Raw genomic sequence first — 27,148 nt, 5'->3', positions numbered from 1 at the left:
ATAAAATTCAAACTTAAACTTCAATCAATCAAATTTAATTAAAAACTTTCATTCCTTTTTTCTTTTATTAAAAAAAATTGAAGCAATGAAATTCAATTAAAGTTCAATTAAAGCCTTATCCAAGTTGCAGTTACCAATGTTCAATCGAAACACTGAGTAAGTAACTGATTGCCAAATCAAAGCTGTCTGTCAAAACTGAATTAATTGAAAACATGAGCAAATAGCCCACTATTCGATTAAAACTATTTGTCAAAACGGAATTAATTAAGCAGTGAGAGTCACTGATTATTAACAGCTTGCAACTAAGACCATTCGCGAAAATGGAATTAATTCAACCACCGGGTCAAATCAAAACAATTTCACGAAATGGAGCCAGCTAAAACAATGAGTAAGCGATCGATCAATTATAACCTGTACAGGTCTAATCAAACGATCCCACAGCCACAGTTGAAACTTTTTAGAATTTAAATTGTGAAACCCTAGGCGAAGCTAGGATTTTATAATGGTAGGGTGTGATAAAACAATCCCAATTTAGATTTATACTAATAAAGTTCCCCACTTTCAAAACGTTTCATTCATTGTGCATTCAAAAATGACTTTTCTTCACCTGAACCATACGACAGTGTAACGGAGCAGTACCACAAAACCACCACACAGAGTACAAACAATCAAACCAGCAGTACAGTGTCTCTGAGTAACACTATACTTCGAAGAAACACCAATTGAGCAGCTCCGCATGTACGCGGTTGCTGATACTATTTGAACAAACGCATGCAAATAGACCCAGTGAGTGTTGTGCCGTTATTCACAAAAACAGCGTACACATGACACAGATCCAAACGTTTTAATGCTTTGTCCAACCATGAACATGCACGTACCACGTCGTGACACCAGCTATGGCCACTAGATGGGGTGACTGGCTGTGATTGTCACACAGTACGGGCAAAGGGGGAATGTCCAAAGCGTCCGCCGGATGGGCGGCCTTAGTTTTGGATCTCCTATCGGGGGACGGGGCTACGTGAGGTAAAATACAAGATGGCGATCCTGCAATCTAACTTTTTGTAGGCTCCTGACAACAGGGATGTGACTGCCTTGGAGTCACTTGTCCCTTCACAACACAAAGTAGGCTAGTAGTATACCAGCCTGAAAGTCTTCGAAAATGTACTAATACTCAAAAAAAAACACAGCACTGCTATTTGAGGTAAAAGGAATGGAGAAACAGCGTCTCAGCACTGTCAATCAGCAAAGCGATAAATGCTCACAAATGAGACAAAGGGAAAACGCACCTGTTTTTGTTTCTTTTCTCCCTGCTCTGTAATCATTATATATTCCTTAACCCCCTTTTTATTGACTCTCTAAATCCTTATCAAAGAATCAAATGATAGTTTGAAAAAGGAGGAAGAGAGCAAATAAAACGAAAAGATATGGGGATCAGAAATAAAATAAAATAAATCAAAAACAGCAGAGAGAAAAAAATAATAATAATAATAATAATTTGAAAATTGAATGAATAAAATAAAATAAATAATCCAAAAATGTCTTTCTTTTTATAAATTCAATTCAATTCAAATTATTATTATTATTATTATTTTTTTCTCTCTGCTGTTTTTGATTTAGAGGAGGAGTAAGGCTTCCTGTGTTTGAGTTTATGGGCTACAACTGCTTAACCAACACTTCCTGTGTCTGTGCTTTTTTCTTTTCTTTTCTTTGAAGGTTTTGAAGCTGCAGGTGTGGCCCCTGCTAACAGATAATTGAAAAACACCTCTATACTTAAAAGAAATACTACTGTAATCTGCCACCACCACCACCAATGTATGTGCATGGGGTGCACTGCTTATTGTTTGAATGAAACCCATTAAAGCGTCAAATGTTTTTTTTTAAAAGACTCTTAGGACATTGGTTAGAATAGCGGTTCTCAAAAATAACAGAGTTACAGTACAAAGTGACGTGCTGCACCTGCGAGCTTGTATAATCATTACATTTTTCACAAATATCTATCTTTGGCACAAACAAGTTTGAGAACTACACAGTGCTGATTTAGAGGGCATTTGTAGAATCGGCCTCAGGTCTTAATGGGTTAAGACAAGTAATATAGTGGTAAGATGTGTTGTGACTTGTGACAGCCTTGTGCAGGATCAGGGATACCTATGGTACGTGTAACATGTTAGGGATTTAGAGGGCCCCAACACATTACTTACCGGTACTTACTTACTTACTTACAACACATGGGTCTTTGACCTAGCTGCTGATCCATGATTGCAAAAAAGAAAAAAACATTATCCCCGTTTAACACCAAGGGAATCAGTTTGAAATGATCTATAATGCTCTGTTGAAGATTAAACATAAGTTTGTCGAGATTTGTGATCATGACTTGTTGTGAACTAAACCCATGACCCTGTGTTGCAGTTCAGCATGTTGGACGATGGAGAGGTCAATTTGCGTGCTTGCGTGCATGCGTGCGTGCGTGAGCGAGCAGCTGGATGACATTAGGTCGACATATAAAGAGATGGATTCACCTTTACCATGCAGGGGCACGCAAAAGCCACGCACGCACGTGCGCACACACACACACACACGCACGCACGCGCACACACACACACACACACACACACACACACACACACACACACACACACACACACACACACACACACACACACTGAGGTCAAGTACAATGCCCCATGCATTGCCCTTTCAGAGACCTTTCTTTGGGGTGGGGAGATCAAACCCTCTGTTCTGTGTGTCATCAAAGAGGTGTGTGTACGTGTGCGTGTGTGTGCGTGCACGTGCATATGGGTTAATTACTTGGGGATCTGGTGGTGTGTGTGTTTGTGGATGTGTGTACTAACAATCATGTGTCTACTCTATGACTAAGTAATTTATTTACTGGCTGCACCAATTATACTAGACTCTTTGACTCACATTTTGAGTGTAATTACTGTAATTATTCCAGTGAGGTGGAAAACTGCTTATGTATTGCTTACAAAGGAGGTATCGCAAGCTAATGTCATGTTTGGCTAAGATTATAGAGCAACTGGTAAACGATTAATTGAGATGGTGTTTAACTGAACATTGCATTTCAAATTAGCAGTCTGGTCTTGGCACCTTCTATTGCATACTTTCTAAGTTATGGAATGGCATTGCTGATGCTGACATCCGTTAGTTATGATGACAATGACAAATCATGGGAGGGGTATGAAAACTATATCTAACAGGTAGATAAAGCGAGTGTGGCTGATTGTCATTCCTCTGACTTCTTCTTTTCAGACCTTGTATAAATTATTTGGGGGCTAAAGTTAAAATAGCCTCAATATTTACTCGGGCTCTTGTCTTGACATTATATAGGCCTATTAATACGCCCTTATTCTACAAAGAAACAAATGCAGTTATCGCTCTAATTCACAAGAGTAGGATGCTTTCATTACAGTGCCAATAATTATGGCTTGGCTAAAGTCCAACAAAAGTGTAACGATCTTCCTATCTCCTTAAATTTAGACTGATTGATTCCATATTCCATTGGATGAATTTAAACTTTTGCAGGCTATTTATACAATGCAATCTGAATGCACATATCTCAGATCTGTCTTCTTGAGAGTTGATAGCCTAATTGTATTTTACTATTTTTCCTTTGTCAATGTTTGAAATAGGCTAGCCTCCTTTTAATGAAATTACATCCCTTCTGTCATTTACACGTTTCCCCGTTATTTCATTATCTATGAATAGGATTTTTACTATAGTTTAGCCATTTTGTCAAATTTTCAAGTCAGGTCAGCCCGCGTCAGGAATATTTAAAATAAATCTGTATAGCAGCCTATAGTTCAAGTCAAGAAACATGGAAAATAAAAGATCGCCTAGGCCTACTAGAGAATTGATTGATTGATTGAAATCTTTATTAACAGTTTGCAGAATTACAGTACATTTCAAGCACAAACTCAATACAAAGACTGTTAACTGTGAGTGGACGACCCAATTAAGCCTTACACTTGTTTACAACAGGGTCCACATTGTTCAATTCATCAAAACATTTAGAGACAAACAAATAGACACTTCTATGTAGTTAAAGAACAGAACAGGAATTCATCATATAGGAAGCGAAAAGGGAAAAAAAGTATATATACAGTGAGGGGAACAGGGGGATAAAAGAAAAGAAAACGAAAGACAGAGTGTAGGGCGCCTGCACACAACACCATGCGTTGATGCCATGTGTGCATATGTGCAGGCACCCAACACCACGTCCATACAAAAACATAGTACAATCCATAGTACAAAGACAGAGTGTAGGGCGCCTGCACACAACACCATGCGTTGATGCCATGTGTGCATATGTGCAGGCACCCAACACCACGTCCATACAAAAACATAGTACAATCCAGATACAAATTCAGCTTTTACAGAGGCCAGTTTCGAATTGCAGCCATCCGTAGGTGCCCTTTGAGAGCAGTTTTGAAGGAGCCAAGGGATTCACATGTCTTAATGACTGTTGGTAGGGCGTTCCACATTTTGGTCGCATAGGAGCGAAAAGAATTTAGTCCCTTGTTTGTGCCGAATCTGGGTTGTACATGGTTTGTTGCACTCCCTCTGGTGTTGTGGGTGTGGACTTCGTTTACATTAAGGAAGTATTTAGACAGGTACATGGGTATCTTGGTGGTGTATCTAATCTTGTGGACCAGACCCATTGCAAGATGCTGTACTCTGTCGTCGACCCTAAGCCATCCCAGCCTGTCAAAGTGGGCAGGGGTGAGGTGGGTTCGGGGGGTGAGGCCAAGTAGGAGCCTGACCAGTTTGTTTTGGGAGGTCTGGAGCCTTGTTTTAAGGGCCTTTGAGGTGCTGTGGTACCAGGAGGTGGATGCATAGTCAAAGAAACCTTGTACAAGGGCTCCTGTTAAGGTCTTCAAGGTGTTTTTGTCGACCAGTGAGGAGATCCTGTAGAGGAATCTTGTTCTTTGATTGACTTTTTTGATTACGTTGGTGGCCATCTTATCACCGGAAAGATTGGCCTCCAGGATGGAACCTAGGTAGGTAATTTGATCCTTCCGTGTGATAATATCATCACCAACTCTAACCAAGAAGCCATCTGCCTTTTTGAGATTACTATTTGATCCGAAGAGAATGGATTCAGTTTTTCCCAGGTGTAAGGATAGTTTGTTATCAGCGAGCCAGGTGCAGATTCTACCGAGTTCAGAGCTGAGGGTCTTTTCAACCTGCAGTTTGTTCCTGTCCGAGACCAGCAGTGCTGAGTCGTCTGCGAACAGGAACAAGTTGCAGTCACAAGCTGAAGTCATGTCGTTTACATATATTAGGAACAGTAAAGGCCCTAGTATGCTTCCTTGTGGGACGCCACAGCTCACTGGGAGGGGGGGGGACAGTGTTATTAGAAAATATATAGAGCCACAAACCTGTGCAAAAACGTGTCCAGTGAAGTGTTATGGCCAATGAATCAGGATTTAATGTGAATTCCAGTTGTGGCTCATTCAGTTCAGAGTTGAGAGACCCTTCTTCTCTGCATCTGATTGTACAACTACAGAGTGCTGCGCTTGGGGCACTCTATGGGTAGTATTTGGCACGCCCCTCTACACGCAACTCAACCATTATTATATCCCGCACGCAGTACGAAGGTGTCGCGGGCTCGCGGCTTTCGCCACTCGCCAAACGACATCCCCTGGTGCGACGATGATGGATTAAAGCTTAACTCTTATATAAATATTTCTATGTAAGCTGTATGAAGTACAGTAAAACACAAGCCTCGTGCGGTTTGATGTAAATCCCTGTCCACATATTTATTTAATTTGTGTAGAATTAAATGAGTCTACTCGTCTGATAAGCAGCCATAGCCAGGGTTCCGCTATTGCACAGACTGGCCTGGCCTGCACCCACACACACAGTCATGTTGGAAAACTTGTCTGTGGGCCTGGCTATCTTGTTGCAGCCAGCTGTCGAAGATCTTCTTCATTATGGTGCTCCACGGTTGTCAGCTGAATGCCAGCCTCTCCTCGCAGAAACGGAAGTTTACAATTTACATGCTCGTAACGTTCGTTGTTCTAGCTGGGCTCAGTGGGCTGGGAGTCGGGACTCTTCCGGTTAAACTTAATAATGTGACCAGTGACTGTGAGTGACCACCAGACGAGTGCAACTTTGACCCATAGGCCAGGGTTTGACCCCGATTATAGCCTGCTGCCCAACTGCAGCTAACTTTTGACCACTTTGACCCAAATCCATCGAACGACTATTAAAAGGTGACTCTACCACTACCACCTACTATAGTAGGCTACCTAGCATGGTTGATTTTGCATCATAGGCTACTAAAACGTCACTAATTGGTTTTAGTGTTAAAACTATGAAGATAGACGTATATAATATTAACTAGCCACGTCTTCATCGACATGTAATTCTTAATTTCTTATTCACTCGCCGTGGTTTAGTGCATTTTAGTTTACTTCATTTACATTGCATTGAATTGAGAGAGAGAGGGAGAGGGGGGTTGTTGTTTAGAGTTAACACTAGAATGAAGTAGAATGCTAAAGTTTAAACACCAAAGTACCGAAACAATGTAGTAAACAATATCCCATGAATTGGTAGGCCCACTATCATTGGTATTCACATACTCAACTTTTTATCATCATACAGCTGACCATTCTCTGCACAAAATAATGTTATCACTTTGGAAATGAACTATAACAGCTGTGGGTTTGAACTACACTTTTTCAAGGGTTTGATGACACTTTCTATAAAGTGTCTAAAGTTCTCCACACTGTAACTCCAGCCTAATACTGAATGTACAGTGTACTAAATGAGGAAACGCACATGTAAAGCCACACCACAGCATAATTATGTAGTATGTTAGAATGTGTGGCGTAAAAGATGTGACTTCCAATGAATACTATCTGCATAAGTATAGCTCTCATGCTGATAAGACTTGTTTTCTCCACCAGGAGGTGCCAGCGTTCCTCTAATAACACACAAGTGAGCACTGACCAGGCACTGGTTTTTAGGTGAGTAATGTCACTTGAAACTTTAATGGCAGTTCAAGGCAAAGGCAGACACTTTCTAATGAAATATACAGTTGGCTGGTAAATGAAAGGGAAAAACAACATAACATACATGCCCAGCTTTCCTTAGTGCCCACCCAGAAGTTTAGGGATAAGGGGTTTAGCATGCATGGACGAAAATAGAGCCCTTGGCTTAAAGTCTCTACTGTTGGAGGGACGGGACATGGACAACATTCTTCCAAAACATATTCCCTCATTTGGTGTGTTTTGGTGTTGGTGGTGGAGAGTGCTGTCTAACACAGTGGTTCCCAACCTGCGGGACCAGGGGGGGGGGGGTCTCCAGGTGACGATAGCAGATCGACAAGCTCACAATGCCGCCTTGTGAGCTTGTTGATCTGATATGTAAATGTAATGCCTCAACTCCTATGTTCCAAGTGCAGCCTTGTCAGGGTGCGGGGGGGGGGGGGGGGGGGCATCCTCCATACGACAATACATTTTTGCAGGCTATTGAATCATTCCAGAGAAAATAATTGTATTCACTGACAGGGGGGGGGGGGTGGCTTATGTGATTTTTTTGGAGGTGCTAAGGCCCCCTCAAGCCCCCCCCTGTTCATGAGAAAGTGGGGTAAGGAGATCATGGCAGGAAAGAAGAATCAGGATTGAAATGTTTCATCATAGGATAAAGGTGACCACTCAGAATTACACTTTGCCGTAAATCCTCTCTCTGGATTGTGAGGTGAGATTTCTCCAATTTGGTGCAGTAGTTTACCAATCGCCACTCGCCAGTGATACAAGATGACCTTCTCACATGGTTTGAAAGGAAAAAGTGAACTGACCTACCTTTGTGAAGGTCAAAGTTCAGAGGAATGTGTTGATAGTGTATGTTTAATTACTAATTAGAACACCATCACCACCATTACACTATTAATGTCACGCACCCCCTAGACTAGGCAGCTTCCGCTACTAATTATTCTGGGAGGTCCCCAGATGATTATAATGATAATGATAATGATAATTAATTTATTTATATAGCACATTTCAAGACATGGTCACAAAGTGCTTTACAAAACATGGTAAAAACAACAACATAATCACAGCTACAACAAAATATCAGTAAATAAAACAGCAAACACAAAATGAAGGCATACACATATAATGAAGAAAAATAGAATAAGATGAGCAAAGGGAATTTAGGAGAAGGCTGGGTTTTCAGAAGGGATTTAAAACATGACACAGACTTTGCGAGTCTTACATTAATAGGCAGGGCATTCCACAGCTTGGGGGCACGGATTGAAAAAGCCCTGCCACTCTTTGTGATGAGCTGGGCTGTGGGGGTCTCAAGGAGGGCCTTGCCCGAGGACCTGAGTGTGCGGGTAGGCTTATAGGGAGCCAGCATGTCAGAGACATACTGCAGAGCCTGAATCAAAAAGTAAAATCTTAAAATAAATTCTGTAACTAACAGGTAACCAGTGAAGGGTGGCTAATATAGGGGTGATGTGCTCACGTTTTTTTGAGTTTGTAAGTAGTCTGGCAGCTGAATTTTGGACGAGTTGGAGACGAGAAATAGTTTTTTTTTACATAGGCCAGAGTAAATGGAGTTACAATAGTCTAAACTAGATGAGATAAAAGCGTGAATAACCTTTTCCAAGTCTGCGGGTGACAGGAAGCTTTTGATTCTGGCTATGTTCCTTAGTTGGAAGTAACAAGTTTGCACAACTCGTGTTACTTGCGGATTGAAAGTGAGGCCAGAATCAAAAATCACACCCAGGCCAGGTTACGGGCGACCTCTTTTACATTGGAGGATAGACTACCAAGCTCAGGGATAAATAGCTGTGTGGAGTTGGGGGGGACCGAATAATATAATTTCTGATTTGGCTTCATTCAATTGTATAAGAAGTTATTTGACATCCAGTCTTTAATATCAGAGAGGCATGATAAGAGACTGGACAGATTACCTGTGACACCGGGTTGCAGAGGGATGTATAGTTGCAGAACAGTAGTGTCATCGGCATAACAACTGAAGGAACTGAATATTATGAGTACGGATTATTTTGCAAAAGTGCAACATTATTTTCTCACTCACGAGTAGACAACCCAACATACAGTATAAGTGTACTGTATACACTGGGTATCTGCACATTTCTTAAGTGACAATTTAAGGACTTTTAAGACCTTTTTAATTAATCTAAAATGAAAAAGAAATAATTATAATTATGCTAAACTAATAGAGGCTATGCTCATGCATAAAGTGAATGGCAAATCGAGTGGCAAAGTGAGGGGCAAAGTGAGTTTAACATGGTTTAACGTCATTTAATGCAATCATATTGGACTTTTCTGTTTGGATGTATGGGCTGTCGAGACCAGAAAGTTGTTTTTTGCCACTTTTGCGTTCCCACATAACTTCCGGGTTATGATGATGACATCACACGCATACCCTCTCTATAAGACCATTACTACATGAAAAGTAACGAATAAACTATACTATAAAAAAACAATCAAACATTGTCCAAATTGTCAAATATGACCTAAGAGGCAAAAAAATGTGAAAATAGACATTTGGCTATTTGAATTCCAGTGAATTAGAACATTGCAGACTGCGGCCATCTTGCCATATAAATGATTGGCAAGGTGTTAACCAGGTGCAATTTCCTATCGACAGCACATTCATCCAAACAGAAAGGTCCTATCTGATTGTATTAAATAACGTCAAACTCGCCAACATTGCAGCTGTACGAAAAGCTTGAATTATCCTCTTTCTACCTGCAAAGTGTTTGTTTCATTACAATCCATAGACATGTTATGAGCTATACTTTCTTTCCTTGCAGGTGATTATTTTAGTGTTGCAGTTTGGAAGTGCTCGCTAGATATCACTCAACGGCCCTGCGTACCACCTGTTTTGAATGTGCACATAATGCAGGATGCAGCAGGACATTGCTTTACTGAAAACGAGTGCTTCCAAACTCTGATGGGAAGATAGCCGCAGTCTGCAAATGGTCAATAGATCAAACGGCAGACATCAATTTAGTCACTGTTATTGTAGTATGTACAGCAGTCTTTTTAGCTGAAGCTCTGCCACCTGTGCCCCTTTTTCTCTTGCCATCTTGATCCAAAATGGAGGTATTGTGGTCCTGCTCAGCATGATAGGATGGAAATTGCTTAATTGTATCATGCAGTAATGTAAGCATTTAGTTTGTTGTGTTTTTCCACTCAGTTATTCAGGGTTTTCCTTGTCTGCAAATTGCTATGTACAGTATGTCGAACAATGCCCCTCTTCCACCTAATGATGTTCATGATTAAGAGCATGAGGCCTGGAAAGAGTTCTAGCAGGCAGGACAGGCTTCAGGCCAAAGCCTTGTTCAGACCAGCAGCACACAGCAGAGTAGAGAAAAAGCAAATGCTGCAGTGTAGGAGGTAGGATGCTGTAATGTAGAAACTGCTGGTCCGTGAAGGAATTGCATGTGGTCCCTGATCATGCATTAGAAACATAGAAAGGTGTTAGACTGTCTTTTACTTGTATTTCCTTCCCCACTATTTGAGAAACTGAATGACCTGGTGACCTATGATGAGTGATGACCTGTCAATGATCTAATTCACTGGAATTTGGAATCTGGAATTTCAAATCTCAAGATGGGGAAGTGTATACGGATTGCCTGGTTGTTAGTTATAGTTAGTTAGTTGCTGCGAGAGTGAGGTCTAGCTAGCCAATACCAACTCGGGATTCCTGGACCGCTGCCCTCCACAATTTCCTATCCAACATCAGGTTCTTGAGCTCTTCAGTGTTGTCAGCCAAGCTGTCGTGCCGCAGCACGTCTACATAGGCGGTACGCTTCTTTCCCCTCCTGGCTTTGCCCTGGGTTGGCTCCCATAGGGTCATAGGGTCCATGGTTGAGTCATCATTATTAGGAAATATATATATCACATGTGTGTGCTCGATGCTCATACAATCAGTATCAGTTAATATATCATGAGTTTAATATGGAATGTTGAATAAGTAAGAGAATGGAATTAAGTTAACCGTGAGATAATAATAGATTTTTAACACTGGGCTATTAGCATATTTCAGTTAAATAATGATGAACGATAAGGGCTTGATATAAGTCGTTGCGTGTATACTATTGCATACTCGCATAGTGTCATGTAGCAAATTATACATTTTCAAGCTTATTTAAACACATTTAAATTCATTTAACAAACATTTTGAAACATTTCCCCATTCAGACCTAATTATACCATGGTCCACTAGTTGTCCGTGGACTGTTGGTTGAGAAACAGTGGGATGTGTGTTACCCACCCCAAAAAAGAACTAATCTTGGCCCCTATCCCCACCCAACACAACACGTGACAACAGGGGTCCCCAGATTGGTTCTTAGTCAGGTCCCTATTTCAGAATCAGTTGAAAACCCCCGGTGTACAACACACATTTACATGACTGCCTGGTAGCTGCGGTCTGCCCTAATGTTTTATTGCCATGAGTATGGACATACACCACCATTGATGCATATGAATCATTTCAGTACTGACATTTCGTTTTACTTGAAATTGAAAAAAAGGCTTCATCAAAGCCTATACATACAGTATATTGATATTAATTCAGCACATAATAATGTGTGACTGAGACACATCTTCTACGAGCCACCCTTCACGAGCACACATGCACGCACGCACACACGCACATACATACAGATTATACACATGCACACACAGGCCCTACTCATAATTTCACATTACTGTTCCACTATGGTCAATTATTTTACTGTACATTATTTGTATCTAAATTAATTAGGAACAGCAAGGAGGGCCCCAGATGTCCATATTAGTCCCTACATGTGTACATAATGCCTATTGCCCTGTGGCATTGCCTGTGTCTTGAGGTCCACTCCAGAGATTCAGATTAATTAGTCAAATAATACAATTATGGCCAGCTTTCTGTTTTTTTCTCCTCCATCCACCATTTTCTGAATCAAGGTTTGTCATCTCAAACCCGAAATTCATTACATGACACAGGTGTTATTGTTATCTCATGATAGTATGTATGATATCAGAAAATATTTTCCTCATTTTGCATGCTTTATCAGGAAATGCTCAAGTAGTTACAATGCTGGATTGTGCACTTCTCACTATTTAAAGTCACATTGTATAGGCTACTTTATGTGAATAGGGCTGTACGTACTGTCCCTGGTGTTGCATCAGCTAGTGTTTTTCTGTAATGTTCACCAGTCAAGGTTATCTGTGAGTCAATCTTTTTATATTCCACAAAATCCTTGCTAGTGGTGTGGTGTGGTGAGTATAACTACTCCCAGTTTTTTCGTTTTCTCTAAATTATCCTTGCAGGGTTGAATTTACATGTCCATATAATATTTGGAATAAGACATTGTATTTGAGGTACCCTTAGTCCTCTCGTCTTGACAGTTACAGAGTCTGCATTGTATTACCCATTCATGACGGGAAGTTCGGGAACCCCATGGTGTTTTAAGCATTTTGTTATACATTAGCTAAAGAAAAATCGACAAGCTCGTAGCGTGGCACTTGGTGCCGCGCTACGAGCTTGTCCATTTTTCTTTTATTGTGAAAATGTGACGCAAATCTTTGAATATTTATATTCTTTCAGAGTGAACGTTTTAACTCAAGTCTTTGCTTCTGGGGGGTCCCTGGAACTACATATTTTCAGATGGGGGTCGGCGGCTAAATACAGATAATTATGGGGGTCCTTGACATGAAAAAGGTTGAGCACTACTGACATAGAAACATAGGGTAATGATGATTTAGAAGACATTTTGTAGAATCGTCCTCGGGTCTAAATGGGTTAAAAAAGTCAGGGGCGCCCGCTGACCTAGCGGTCCAGGCGCATGCCTGCAGTGACAGTGTGTTGCGGGTTTGATTCCCGATCCCTGATCACCTTTGCTGCGTGTCACTCCCCATCTCTCTCTCTCTCTCTCTCTCTCTCTCTCTCTCTCCCTGTTTCCTGTCCTTTCTTCACTGTAATACTATCAATGAAGGTGGAAAAGCCCCCCGAAAATATCAATATGTCTGGTGGAATCGCAAATGGCTTTTAATGGCAATACTTTTTTTCTTGCACTCGGAGAGATTGCAATCTGAGGTAGTGGCGTGGATTAGAGAGTAGAGTAGAGGAGAGAGAGAGAGAGAGAGAGAGAGATAAGCAGAGAAGGGAGAGCATGTAATTCTGAAACGTTATTCTTTGTATAGAGCACCGAGACGGGACTGAGGGACAGAGCCTGCACTCTTTTTACACACGTTGCCATGGATACCAGCCCAGCAGCCAACCAGCTGCTATAAGATTCCAGAGAAATTCCTCCAAACCCCCATCCTTTACACACACGCACACACACACACACACACACACACACACACACACACACACACACACACACACACACACACACACACACACACACACACACACACACACACACACACACACGCGTGCGCATGCACAGACTGCGTGTGATACTTGTAGATGTGACAAAGTTTGAGCATCCATTTATGAAAACAAAAAACATAAAAAAGGTTTCTGTCTGACAGCAATGACACTTCTACAACCATATCACACCTTGGGTAAGCAGCATCCTTCACTGTGCGTGCGTGCGTGCGTGCAGACTTTGTGCATGCATGTGTTTGTGTGGTGCAGGGAGTGGGAGTGATGCACAGGGTCCTATCACAACAACCACATCCCCTTGAACTACGTCAGGTGTGTTTCCTCTGCTCTCTCATTTAGAGACCTCATCATTTTCATATTTTCACACCGCACAAGACATTACTATCCATGTGCCGGGTACAGTATATGCAATATGAATGTGGATGGGAAGAGCAGGAGCTGTGCGGAGTGTGTGCAATGCAAAGTCGCGTGCTTGTACCTTGTAGATCTGCCTATTTTCATTATTATTCATTTTTTTGTCCGATAATGACCTATAATGATAATAGGGATGACCCGGTTGAAAGTCTGTGGTAATAACTACATTGAATCTATTGGAAATGTTTCATTTCCTGAAACGTAACGTTTTTGACACGCCCCAAAAGGAGCCGGCTATTTGATCAGCTAATGTTGATGATAACAGCGATGATGCGCATTAACAGAGAGTGATTAACAGGGAGATGGGGATAAAACTTTTTGATGGTCACCAGTGTGTCGGCATGTAAAGACTTAATTTAACTTCTTCATGCAGGATTATATGCAGATTTTGTTCTGTACATAAGCAAATACATGCACACACACACACACACACACACACACACACACACACACACACACACACACACACACAGAGAGAGAGAGAGCTTGCATTGTGCACAGATATACTGTACACATGCACGCACACATGTGCACAGACAAAATAGAGCATGATAATTGGAATGCCTTGTGTTAAACATCTGGGCTGAATCCTTGCCGTGCGGAATACGAACGACGACACAATGCAACAACACAATAGAACAATTGGTGGCATATATCGCACTGAAAAGGAAAGGGAGAGAAAACTGGCTAATGACGGTATATAGAATGTGACCATCGGGGAAGGGAAGAGAGAAACGGAAGAGGCAACAGAAAGACAATAAAAGAAGCGAAAAAGAAAGAGAGGGTGGTTGATAATGGGAGAGAACAGGAGTGGATGCTAATGTCTTGTCTTTCAATGCAGTCGGTGGTTTTGAATTTCCCTGACACAGTGAAGGAACGGGAGAGCTTTTGGTTAGTCTTCTGTGTGAGCTTACAGAGATAGACCCCGACCATCAACACATCGACGGCTCGTATTACTGCATGGCAGACCCCCACCACAGCCCCCCCCCCCCCTGCCCCCCAGCTTTAGAGCACGGCGATAGTGAAGACCATACAGTGGCATTCAATTTGACCCACATGAGATAACTGTGTCTGTGATAAACCACTCAGGGCCTTAGAATGGCCCCTTGTGACTGCATGCTGCCTAGGAATCCCCCTGAATTACAATTCATTTGACGTAAAAATCCACTGTTAATTCAATGTTGAAAGAATTACAGGATTACTCATTACAGATCAATTCTGAACACTGTCAACAGTAAATGAACACAGGATTTGACTGTGTATTAAGGAGTGACCGAGGATAAAGATTATTTTAGGTGTCAGTGCAAAGGTTACTGTGTGAGTTTGTATTTTTTTGTGTGTCTGTATAGCTCTATTTGAAGAGCCCCCCCCCACACACACACACACACACACACACACACACACACACACACACACACAAACACGCATCACTCCCACCCTACAACCACCCATGTTTGTTTTTTGCCAGTTACAGCGAATTGCATGAGCTGTGATAGCTCAGGCTGTCCGATCTCTGTCTGACTTTCAATTATACTTTGTGTCCGAGAAAAGACACATTTGGATTGCCTCCAGCTTGCTCTGTTTTATTGTTTACCCGGCGGAGAAAAATCATGAATTTTTCCTGCCTTTTTTTTTACTTTCCTTATATCTGCACTTGGCTTACTGGCAGTCAGAGGGACATCAATAAATGATAAACGGGAATCAAAGGCAAACTAAATGTGTCTAAATGTGCGCCTGTGTTAACCACTTAAGCCCTATTCATATGTGTTCGACAGTGTCCCGCAACTAATTTTGCAATATTTGAACGATAAATATAGGCCCAAAATAGGGACGCCAGGTTGTAAAGTGGATAAACCATTATAGTCATAGTATTTCTTTATGTGCAAGTGTTTATCGTGACTTTCCATAATGGCAGACTGTAAATCAGTCGACTCATAATTTGTATGATTCCCCCTTCATTGCACCTTCTCAACATCCCCCCCCACCCGTGGCTCACCACCCGCCACCACCCACCGCAGCAAACACACTTCCCACACCACTCCTGTCATGCCTCAATGCTCTCCTGTCTATTTCAAAGGAGCAATTTATTTCCATTTTCACCCGCTTACACACCCCCCCCCCCCCCCCCCACGCCCTCCCACATGATAAAAATCAACGAATATATTATCTTTTGAAAAAGAGATAAAGGAGGCCAAACTAGATGAAAATTTACTTTGTCTCTCTCTGTCAGTCTCTCTTTCTGCTCTCGTATCTTGATGGATCCTTTGGCTAGTGTAAGCTGGGCAATATGAGAATGGAACCATAGCAGAGTGTTGTGTGGGTGCAGGGATATAGTCCCAGAGGCAGTCCAGATGACTAATGAATAATGAACAATAGAGAGGAAAATGTTCTGCCTCCGAACCGACGTGCGATGTTAAAGATCCTACGCCGCTAAACGTTAATCAATACTGAGTCATGTCTCGGTGACAGAGTCACGTTTATCAATTTGCCTCAACAGAGATGCCTATTAGCTTATCAAAAGCGCAGGGAGCATATCATTCATGAGACATCATGTGCCGGTGGATCTGTATTGGGAGTACATGGATAGAGGAGTTATCCCGGGCCAACTGTACCTTTTTAAAAATTTAATTTTAGATGCCATCTTACTTAGAAAAGTTCTCTGTTAATAAACGTGTCCTATATAGAATGTCCAAGAAAGTATGTTCATATGCTTGACTGTGGTGACTAGTAGGAAATCCAAAATGTTGACTTGAAATGGGTTTATTTTCACAGTGTTATATGATTTGGATATTCTACAGGTGTTTAATACAGGCTATTTGTCCATTCTGTATAGCTCTATTGTACATTACATGTATTTCCAGACATCCCGTCAGGGTGTAACAGGGAATACGTGGTAGGGATGTAATTCTTATGATGATTTGGTAGTGGTGAGTGAGGAAGCGAGAGGGAAATGGACCTCTCTGAGAACAGCTCATGGTATTTAACTCCCTCTTTTCCAGTAGACCGTGTTGAGAATATCGTCGCAAACCGGAGTGAAGTAAACAATAGCGGTTCTGTGAACCTCCATGTGCAGGTGGAGCAGGGAGCAAAGTGGCTTTTCGCTGGTATCCTCTTGCTTCTCATGAGAACACAACTGCATGCGTTGCCCAAACATACAATGCTCAAAGCCCCTTTTTTGTGTGGGTCTTATCTCTTGTTAAGGTCCATGTAGGCTCATGTATATTGCTTTAACTATTTCAACAAAACCCCTGACTTTATTTCTTGAGCCACGCTGGCATGGAAGATTCAAGTGAGAACAAAACCTTATTGAATTTAGTGAAATGAGTGTAGAAAACCTGCCAAATTGTGGTATTGAACCCAGAACCTTTGGTTTATCACAATGCATGGCAGATGCAAGTGAGAACAAAATACAACTTAACCTTGTAGAATTTAGATGGAGAGTGAAAATTGGCCAAATTGGGGTCTTGAATTGCAAATCAAGCCATGGACATAGCTACTGTATATGCGCACCTCATGGATTTCACAATGCCACGCCAGACTTTCTGGTCATTGCCATCCCCAGTTCCTGCTTACTGATGCCTGTGTCTAGCGATGACATCAGGGAACGACAGTTTTCTACCTCTGGTCTGCTTTGAGGCAGGACTCCAGAGAAGAAGGGAAGATTATATATAACCTCATTGTCAGCTCTGTAGCAGTGGCCGGCAAACTGTGTTCTTCTGGATCTGACTAGTGAAGAAACACTGGGAAGGTTTCCGTATATTAGATTAGTCGATGGGTGGCTCTTCAAAGACAGATTTTGCACTCATTAGAAGGCGGGTGTAAGTGCCATCCAACCGTTTCTCTAATTTCTTTGAAAGTGTCCATGTCTCGGAGCCGTAGAGTAGAATCAGCGCAACGGTCGTCTTTGAACATCTTACTAAGCTGGGATGACCAGATCTTATGCATGTCATTCCAGGCTGAGCAGGCCATACCCTTCCTGTTTGAAAGTCCTTTTGGGAAGAAGATATATATGAACCCAAATACTTGTGTGTTTTTATAATGTGGTTATTGTTGGATTTGTATATATTTATTTACGTATTCAGTTTTCGTCTCGTTGAGATAAAGACCAACGCAGTTGGAGGCCTGCTCAAGAGACTGAAGGAGAGCCTGAGTGTACTCTAATGATTGACTGATAAGCGCGATGTCATCAGCGAAGTCAGTGTCAGTTACGTATTTAGCAGGATGACGAGAGCTTCTGCTAGGGTTTAGTTGGTAGCCCTTATCATTGATAGTATCAACTGACATAAAAGTAAGTAGCCTTGTCGAGCCATGAGGCCCATAGGGCAGGAGCCTATCTCCTGTTTATGTAGCGTGAGGCAGCTTGATGTACAAGTACACCCCCTGGACATGACGCTAGTATGTTGCAGGGACTTACCCCCAATCCAACCCTTGATGCTGAGTGTCAAGCAGGGAGGCATTGGGTCCCATTTTTAGAGTCTTTGGTATGACCCGGCCAGGGATTGAACCCCAACCTCCCAGTCTCAGGGCGGACACTCTGACCACTGACATACGAAGAACATAATCAACAACAATAATAAATAGAAACGGGGCAAGTGTGTGGCCTTGGAGTATGCCAGCAAGGATGGGGAATGATGGTGTCAGGAGTAAGGATGGTCGCTGATGTATTTGTATAATATAACTTTTATGGCATTTATAAGGCGCCTTTCAGGGCACTCAAGGTTGCCGTACAGGTTAAAAACAGTACGAAAACACAGTTAATAGCAGAACAAAACAAAACACAGCTTAATCATAATTTTGTTATCTGATTGTTCTCTCTCTCTGTGCTCTGATTCTGAAGGACTGCACTATGTATGTGATCCCATGACCTAGATTTCAGTGTGCGATGCGAAGGCTGTTGTGTGTGTGTGTGTGCGTGCGTGTGTGTGTGTGTGTGATAACTCAAGAGTTATGTCTAACCATACAACACCCACGCGTAGCACTCCAGCTCACACGCACCCGCGCCGCACGCACGCAAACAAACTCACATGCTCAATGAGGCTAGCTTCATCCAGCTGTGTCCTGTCAGAATTTAATGCAAATTGTGTTTATTTCCGAGTTTTAGGAGGAGGAGGTGGGGTGTGCGTGTGTGTGCGGGGGGGGGGGGGGGGGTACCTTGCTCTATTTAGACTTCGTGTATTCTGTTTTCTTTTATTTGTATCCCCTGAAACTGTAAGCTGTGAAGTTTTAATTCAGTGACATTTTTTTTGCCTTCTCCTTTATTGGAAAGCTTTATTCCAAGCTTTATTTATATATAAATGTATGTTTATCCTCTTGCAGTCATGACTTACTTAGTTTGTATTCACATACAACAGGGGAAAATATCATGCAAAGCGGACGTTTGATATGAGGTTGCTAGGCAACCGTATAAGGTAGAAGTTGAGTGGTGCAGCTTTTCAGAGTGACTCAGTAGTCATTCGGAGGGGTGTGTGTGTGTGTGTTTGCATTACTATACCTGTGAGAGCGTGAAGTATAGTGGAATATATAGTGGAATAAGTTAAGATTTGGGGTTAGGCATTAGGAAAATATTCACGTTTAAGGATTAGACCTTTGGAGGTTAGGTTAAGGGTTGGAATTATGCTTGATTTATACTTACTTGCACACCGGTGTTATGCACAGGAAATAGCAGATGTACAAGCTCACAATGTGTCATGCTGTGACGTGTTGTGAGCTTGTAAATTGCCTGTTTTCAGTTGTTTAGATTCCATGAAAATCACCATCCTACTGTCTGTGGTTGTGTATATGCAGGAAAAAGTACTCAATTATTTAAGTAAAAGTACCAATACTGCAATTTAGAACTACTTTGTTACAAGTAAAAGTACGGAATTGAAAATGTACTTGAGTAAAAAGTACAAAAGTATCGGCATCAAAATGTACTTAAAGTACTAAAAGTAAAAGTACTCATCTTGCAGAATGTCCCATTTCACAAGTTCAAAATGTGTACAAAATCTATTGAAAATAGCCGATCTACAAGCTCACAATGCGTCGCATTGTGAGTAACTATAGTAACTAAAGTTTTCAAATGACTGTAGTGGAGTAAAAGTAAAAACATAATTTTGGCTCTGAGATGTACTGTATGTGTATAGTACTAAAAGTAGAAGTAGAAGTGCACCTCTTTTACATATTTATTTCGTAGACTTACCTGTTCTTGTCACATATGCACCCGTCACCAACAATGCTATTTCTTCACATTTTTAAACATCAAGTTTTCTTTCTTTCTCTTTTTTCCCCAGAGATAGATTACAGCCCAATCGAGCTTGTAGATCAGCTATTTGTGCTATTTATTGTATGATAAAATATATAGGGCTCTAGTGGTTAAGTAAGTCATTGGTTCTGGCAGAATTCACGTGATCCCCATTTTAGACTCAGTGATAATATAACCATCAACTGGCTTAAGTGTGACGTCAATCCACTCGAGTTAGAAATGATAGCTTAAAATTGTGATCCCAAAAGGTAGATCGCAGCAGCCTGAATAGCCTCATACACATGATCAGGTGTTCAATTAATCAGCAGGGTGGCGGTGTGGTTTACAAGCCGACCACTTTGCTCACAAGCTCACAACTTTGCAAGGGCCATGTAGATCTGCTCATAGTCATTGGTTCCCAAAGTGGGATCCTTGAGAAAGTTCCAGGGGGTCCCCAGTTAAATGATATTCAAAGATTTGTGCCGCATTTTTACGATTTTTCCAAAATAGCAGACCTACAAGTTCATAGCGCGCCACTGCTAGAGCCGAAAAAATCTTCTCTTATGGGGGTCCCTGGCATATCTTTTCCTTAGGGATTCCGTGGGATAATTAGTGTCCATTTGGGGATCCTTGGCATGAAAACGTTTGGGAACCTGCACTGGTATAATAACTTAAGTGATTAAACACAGGCATCATTTGTTTTCATGTTTGTACTAGCTGTCTAATTCAAGTTTATTTTGAGCTATAGTCTTGTCATCCGCGGATTCATCTATAATCCCACCACTATCATGTAGCTTCATGAGACATGTTGAACTTAAATTTCCCACCATAGTCAATGAGTACGCACAGGGACAACCGTGTGTAGAAAGGGGGAAAGAAAATCAGTATAAATTTATTCTTATTTATCAAAAATATCTGCACCACATTTGCATAGATGGCTACAAAATACCTTAGACGATTGCTTCACACGATTGTTTTCGTAACGATTGAGGAGTGAACAGAAATAGATTGAAATAAATTAGTGGGTCATTAGAAGTAGAACAAATATAGGCAGCATGTGGCTGGTCACTTTTCGCTGTAAATGCAAATGAAATGTGTATCTACATGCATGCAGATAGCCAGCTTGTATCTGAAATAAATTAATAATCATCCTTCAGGGATGATTTAAAAGAAGTTGAATTAAAGTAAATATTACATTACAGCCACTCGACTCTTTTCTCTCCCCAATATATATATTACTCCTCATAAATAACGCTAGAAATAAATATTGTAAATATATTACGTCTTGGGTTATTAATACACTTTGTTGTTACATGTAATCAGGAACCAATCATTTTACACAAATGGGGGGGGGGGGGGAGGGGCTATCTTAATGACTAATAACAATAATGTGAACATAAATGCAGTGATGCTTCTCTATAGCAAATACAAAATAGTCCAGAAATGAAAAGTATAAAAAAAAAAAAGTGTTCTTGAATAAATCTTCTGCTTTTCAGAAATAAAGCACTTCACAGATCTGTAATGCACATATGGACCGACTCCAACGTGCTAACGCTCTCTGCCACACGCGGCAGATGGCAGTCTTATCTGCGTATACTGTACATCACCCTCCTCCAGACTCTACTCAAAAGTAGAATATTCTTCAACTCCCTCCATGGAAAAAAACATCCTCCACAAAAGGCCTCCTTCTTCCCCAATGCCGACGCCATCAGTCCTACAATCTCCCTCTCTCCACTCGGAAATCCCTCCGATAGTGAGACAGAAAAAACTCCAGATTAAGAATCCCAAAGGGGCACGGCCCTTTTGGGATATCGACGTGACGAGCTTGAGTCTTCCCGGGTTGCTGTTGCAAACATTCTTCTTCGCCGGGGGGGGGAAACCGTCTGAGTGGGCCAGCCGTGCTCCGCCATGCCCTCCAGCGATGAGGCGTGCCCCGTGCCAACGGTCAGTTGGCATACTGTCTGTAGAAGGCCACTTTGACACGTTCAATCTGATGGCACAGCTTGATGGCAGGGCCCAGCTTCAGGTCCATGCACTCCTGGACCGTGGGCAGGGTCAGCAAGAGCAAGGCCTGCCCATCGATGTCCTACGAAACGGGGAAATGACGCCGTGTTATATTGGCAGAATTGATTGAAAATATTTTCTTTAACAGTTTGCCGAATGGGTACATTTCACATCAACGCACAACTCAGTACAAAGACTGTTGACTGTGGACGACACACTGAAGCATTACACTTGTTTACAACAGGGGGTCCACCATTTTCAGACGTACGAATATATACTTCTATATAAAAAACAGGAAATCATGTGAGGAGGTAAAATCACACCCGTGTGAACTGAGTGGTGCAACCCCCCCCCCCCTCCACGCCTCTCTCTCTCATTAGCAGGCAACAGTGCAGCACTAATACTATCTCTCTCTCTGTTTCTGGCACAACAGCGCCCCTACTGGTACTCATAGTCATATACTGGTGCTCATGGCCACATAGGTGAACACATAGGTGAACACGGACATTGCTGTTCCTTGGAGTGGTTGCGCCACTCAAAAAGGGAAAAGAAACAAACAAACTACGGACCCTACGGCATCACAGAAGGAGAGACAGAAAAAGATGAAAGGGAACGAAAGAAAACCGAAAGAAAAACGATGAGAGTGAACTGTGTGCGCACGTACCTGTTCCTGGAATATGTTGGCCAGGGAGGCACAGTCAGTAGAGTTGATGAACTGGACCACTTCGTCTACGCTCCACTCCAGAGGGTTCCTGTCCAGCACTAACTGACCCTCCTCTTCCTCTTCCTGCCGGCCCTCCACCTGACACGCACGCGCACACGCACACACACACACACACACACACACACAGCAGGCACCAAAGTAAAGGTTGTACGTTCGTTATGGGTGGCCCATTTAGCTATCGAAAAATAGCAGATCTACAAGCTTGTAGGTCTGCTATTGGGTTAGTTTTAACCTAAATTAACATTGATTTTACAATATAAATTTGGGTCCCAGAGTTTGAAATGCCTCGCATGGTGCCTCGCATATCTTTTCAAATGGGGGTCTGTAGGATAATTAGTGTCAATTTGGGGGTCCTTGACATGAAAACGTTTGGGAACCAGTGGTTTAGCACACGTCTCACCTGCACGTCTTGTCTCTTGGGCGGTTGGTATTTGGCGCTGCTGTTCTGTGCATGGGTGGACAGAGAGCGCGTTGACCTCCTCCGGCCCTCAGGACCCTCCTGGCTGCCCACGGCTGTGCCCGCCCTGCGCATGGCGGCGGCCCGCCGCGGCCGGCTGGACACCTCCACAGAGGAGGTGTCGGTGTGATCCTCGCGCGGCTCGGAGCTGGTGCCCTCCTCACTGCCCGAATGTAACTCCATTCCATCGTCCTCTTCCTCGTCGCTGTCCTGAGAGGGGGAGAGACGTGTTGTCAGTCTGACAGATGGAGGCTGGAACGAAGGAGGGAGGGAGGGAGGGAAGGAAGGAAGGAAGGAAGGAGGAAAAGAAAAAAGGAAAGGAAGCCAAGGAGTAAAGGAAGGAAGGAGGGAGGAAAGGAAAGGAAGCAAGGAAAGGAAGCCAATAAGTAAAGGAAGGAAGGAAGGAGTAAAGAAAGGAAGGAGGGAGGAAAGGAAGGAAGGAGGGAGGGAGGGAAGGAAAGGAAGCAATGAAATGAAGGAAGGAAGGGAGGGAGGGAGGGAAGGAAGGAAAGAAGGAATGAGGCATCAGGGAAGGAAGCCAACTGAACAAAATGAGAAAGAAGGCAGAAGAACAAAAATAAAAATGAAGGTAAGAGAGATAAGAAAAGAGAGAGTGAAAGAAGCCCAGAAGGGGAAAGGAGTCCTAACCCGTGGCGAGCCGGCGGGGGTGTAGTCCACGGTGGAGGAGCGTCTCTTCTTCTGGACAAAGATGGATTTCCTCTTCTTCCTGCGGCGCGGCAGCTTGGCCAGGTCTCCCTCCGCGGGCTCCTCTCCTCCCGGCGGCTTAGAGAGCCTCCTCTTCTTCCCATAGTAGTGGGCTTTGGGGGGGACACGCAGCAGCAGCACACGTTAGAGGGGGGGGGAAAACAAAAAAACAACGCAACCTAAACCACACCAAAGGGCAGAGACGGGACGAGACGGTTCTAGCGTTGGTCCCAGCGGTGTGATACGTCCTGTTGCACGTCGATCCAACTGGTTCAAAGGGCCGCCATGCAACTCCTTGCAAACCGTTTTGGTTGCAAGGAGTTGCATGGAGATCCATTGGTGTGGTTTGGGCCATTTAGGTGTGACGTCGACATTTAAAAAATGTCTTCAAAATCCTGACCTCTCCTGTTTCTGTATCATTGGTGCTCAATATTTCATGTCAAGGACCCCGAGAATTATATGTAATATGCCTCCGCCCCCCCCCCCCCCCCATCAGAAAATATGTTGTTCCAGGGACCCCCCCCAGAAGCAAAGCTTCACTCTGTAACAATATATATATTCAAAGATTTGAGGCACATTTTCACGATTTTTCAAAAATAGCAGACCTACAAGCTTGTAGATCTGCTATTTTTCAATAGCTAAAGTATGACAATGCTTTAAAACACCAAAATGGGTTAAACAAATGCTGAGCTGCTCATAAACAACAATTAGACCCTTGTAGCACGGCACGCTTAAAACTGTCTACACGCATTATTTTGCGGCGTGGGAAATGCTGTGCGTAATTACATCTGATCCACAAAACAGACAACCAGTGTTGGAATGCATAACTACGTACTACATAAGTAGGCTACTGTATACTCGCAGCACAATGTTGAGGTGCTTTTACTTTTACTGGAGTATTTCCAATTTTCTATACTTTTACATCTCAGAGAGAAATATTGTACTCCACTAAAACTTTACTTTGTAGATTTAATTTGATTATTATTAAAAAACGTGCATTAACCACTTCAGCCCTATTTAAACTTTGTCTATTTGAAAATAGCCGATCTACAAGCTCACAGTGCGCCACGCAATGGCGCATTGTGAGCTTGTAGATCTGCTATTTTCAAAAGATTCGTTATACATTGTATACATTTGAGAAACGGGACATTCTGCATAATGAGTACTTCCTACTTTTGTAGTATTTTCTACAGTACATTGCCGTATTGATACTCGCGTGAACAAGTCTGTCCACCGCTGCAGACAACTCACTGTATTTGGTTTTGGTCTGCACAGAGCAGTTCTCGGGACACATGTCGGTGACCAGCGTGGGGCTGAAGAGGTTGGGGCAGCACTGCAGCTTCAAGCACACTTTGCGGCAGAAGTCGGCGATCTGGTCGGCCAGGCGGACGAGACGAATGGAAGATCGGTAGGTTTTCCCTTTGTACCTGAAAACCAGAGGACGACAGCGCAACATTGTCAGACAGCCAACCAGCGCCCTTCGAAGAGCAAATTAGAACGTTATTTATGGAAGGAACAAAAGATAATTAAAGTATCCATAATCCATCATGGCGCTTTAAAATGAACGGTAATTTGCCCCCCCCCCCCCCTGCGCTGTAGTGGGATAATGCGGGGGCTGTTTTAGGAGGCCCATCAAGAATTCATGTAATGGTTTTGATGGGGAGAGGCCGCCCTGGAATGTGGAGCAGCGAAGTTGCCTGTTGGAAGCCGAGAGAGAGGGTCAATTCTATAATCTCCCCGCTAATGGCTAAGGTTAGGGAAGGCATGTTATGCTGCAGGGCAGCCCCTCAAGGACAGCCGCGACGAGGAATCTAACAAGCTCTCTCGTATCTCATCAGCCCTAAACCTCAACTATAATAGGATAGTACTGCGTAGAAGTAACTGTGGCTTTTCCTACTCTCACAGAATCATTGCTACTTTACTGCCCCCCCCCCGCATACTCTCCTAGTATGACGTAATAGAAAAATGGCTGCCGTCTTTTTCAGATGAGCAGCGATCAATGCGCCTATTAATTCATTTTCAATGAGACCCGTGTTTCGTTTTTTATTTATACGCACGGATAAGTCGAGGTGGCGACAATGCAAGCGTATTTACGTGAGCGCGGTCCCATGAAATTGTCGCGCCCGCAGAACTGTCGTTTGTCCAGATGACAACGTCTGCGTTAATCGCTGCCCGTCTCAAAGCTCCAGTGATTCTCCACCTTTTTTAAGACCACCACTTGATACCATCGTTATCACTGGAACCCCAATCTACTGTACACTACTGTATACTGTACAATCCCCAGTGTTTAACATTTAACTTTGAGAGTGTACAAAATGTTCGTTGTTTGTTTACGATTTGTACACCGTCAGAGTTACAGACCTGTACACGGTCCATTTCATTCCTAAATCACTGGTGTCCTTTAAAAAACAAATCACCTGTCACTGTCATCGGGTCAAAGGGAGAGAAGGTTGATTGCCCCACCTCTTTATCCCACCCTCCAATTCATTTCTATTCCAACCTGTACATGGATTTAATGTTTTTGAGATATCTCAATTGTTGTTGCTCATTATTGTTATTGAATGATGGGACCCGAATGGAGACAAGTATCAATCAATCAATCAAAACCTCCTGGAACTCCCCCTCTAAGCTCTGCCCTCTACAGCCACGGTTCCCAAAGTGGGGTCCGGGGACCCCCAGGGGTCCTTGAGGGAGTTCCAGGTGGTCCCCATGCTAAATGATAGTTAGGAAGCAGATGGACCCTTATGGGTCTGTAACTCAGAGAGTGTAGAAATGGAACCAAACAGACCCTAACAGGTCCGTTTGGTTCCATTTGGTTCCATTTGTACACTCTCAGAGTTACATTAGCATTGATTTTACAATATAAATTGGGGTCCCAGAGATGCCATAAAATAATTCCATAAAACTGGGGGTGCTTGATTAAAATGGTTGAGAATCACTGCTAGAGCCGTAATAAAAATCCTTCTCTTATGGGGGTCCCTGGCGCATCTTTTCATGACACATAACTGTGTCATAATAAATGTCGATTTACATGGTTTACAGGTTTGGGGAACCACTAGCCCTACAGCCCATATCCCCGTACTTGGCTTTGAGGGTCTCCTCGTGACAGTCCCAGCTCTTGTCCTCCACCTCCTGCAGCTCCTTGAGCACGCGGCCGGGCTTGTAGGCGGCGTTGATCAGCATGGTCAGCACCTGGAGGGGAACGGAACGCATCACACATTACGGCACAACTTCCAGGTCAGAG

General features: G+C 42.8%; 2 protein-coding genes across 5 annotated transcripts in view; both read right to left on the bottom strand.

Moving 5' to 3' along the window:
- prkcq (protein kinase C, theta) overlaps positions 1-5,512 on the bottom strand; it is a 32,418-nt gene extending 26,906 nt beyond the window's left edge. The window contains exon 1 of the mRNA XM_080757708.1: positions 5,397-5,512. The gene's annotated coding sequence lies outside the window, so the exon portion shown is untranslated. The remainder of the gene's footprint in view (positions 1-5,396) is intronic.
- Positions 5,513-20,874: 15,362 nt separating this feature from the next.
- The window catches only part of sfmbt2 (Scm like with four mbt domains 2), a 36,567-nt gene continuing 30,293 nt past the window's right edge, over positions 20,875-27,148 (bottom strand). For all 4 annotated transcript variants that reach the window (XM_080757301.1, XM_080757299.1, XM_080757302.1 and 1 more), the window contains 6 exons: positions 26,987-27,096; positions 25,156-25,331; positions 23,848-24,017; positions 23,143-23,409; positions 22,683-22,820; positions 20,875-22,100 (listed from right to left, as the gene is read on the bottom strand). In XM_080757301.1, the coding sequence (XP_080613427.1) occupies positions 21,960-22,100; positions 22,683-22,820; positions 23,143-23,409; positions 23,848-24,017; positions 25,156-25,331; positions 26,987-27,096 (1,002 nt within the window). In that variant the 3' untranslated portion in view covers positions 20,875-21,959. The remainder of the gene's footprint in view (positions 22,101-22,682; positions 22,821-23,142; positions 23,410-23,847; positions 24,018-25,155; positions 25,332-26,986; positions 27,097-27,148) is intronic.

This window comes from Protomyctophum bolini (assembly GCF_963924005.1).
Source record: "Protomyctophum bolini genome assembly, chromosome: 23".
NCBI lineage: Eukaryota > Metazoa > Chordata > Actinopteri > Myctophiformes > Myctophidae > Protomyctophum > Protomyctophum bolini.
The sequence above is the reverse complement of the archived record's forward strand: the minus strand, read 5'-3'. Positions and strand labels throughout refer to the sequence as shown.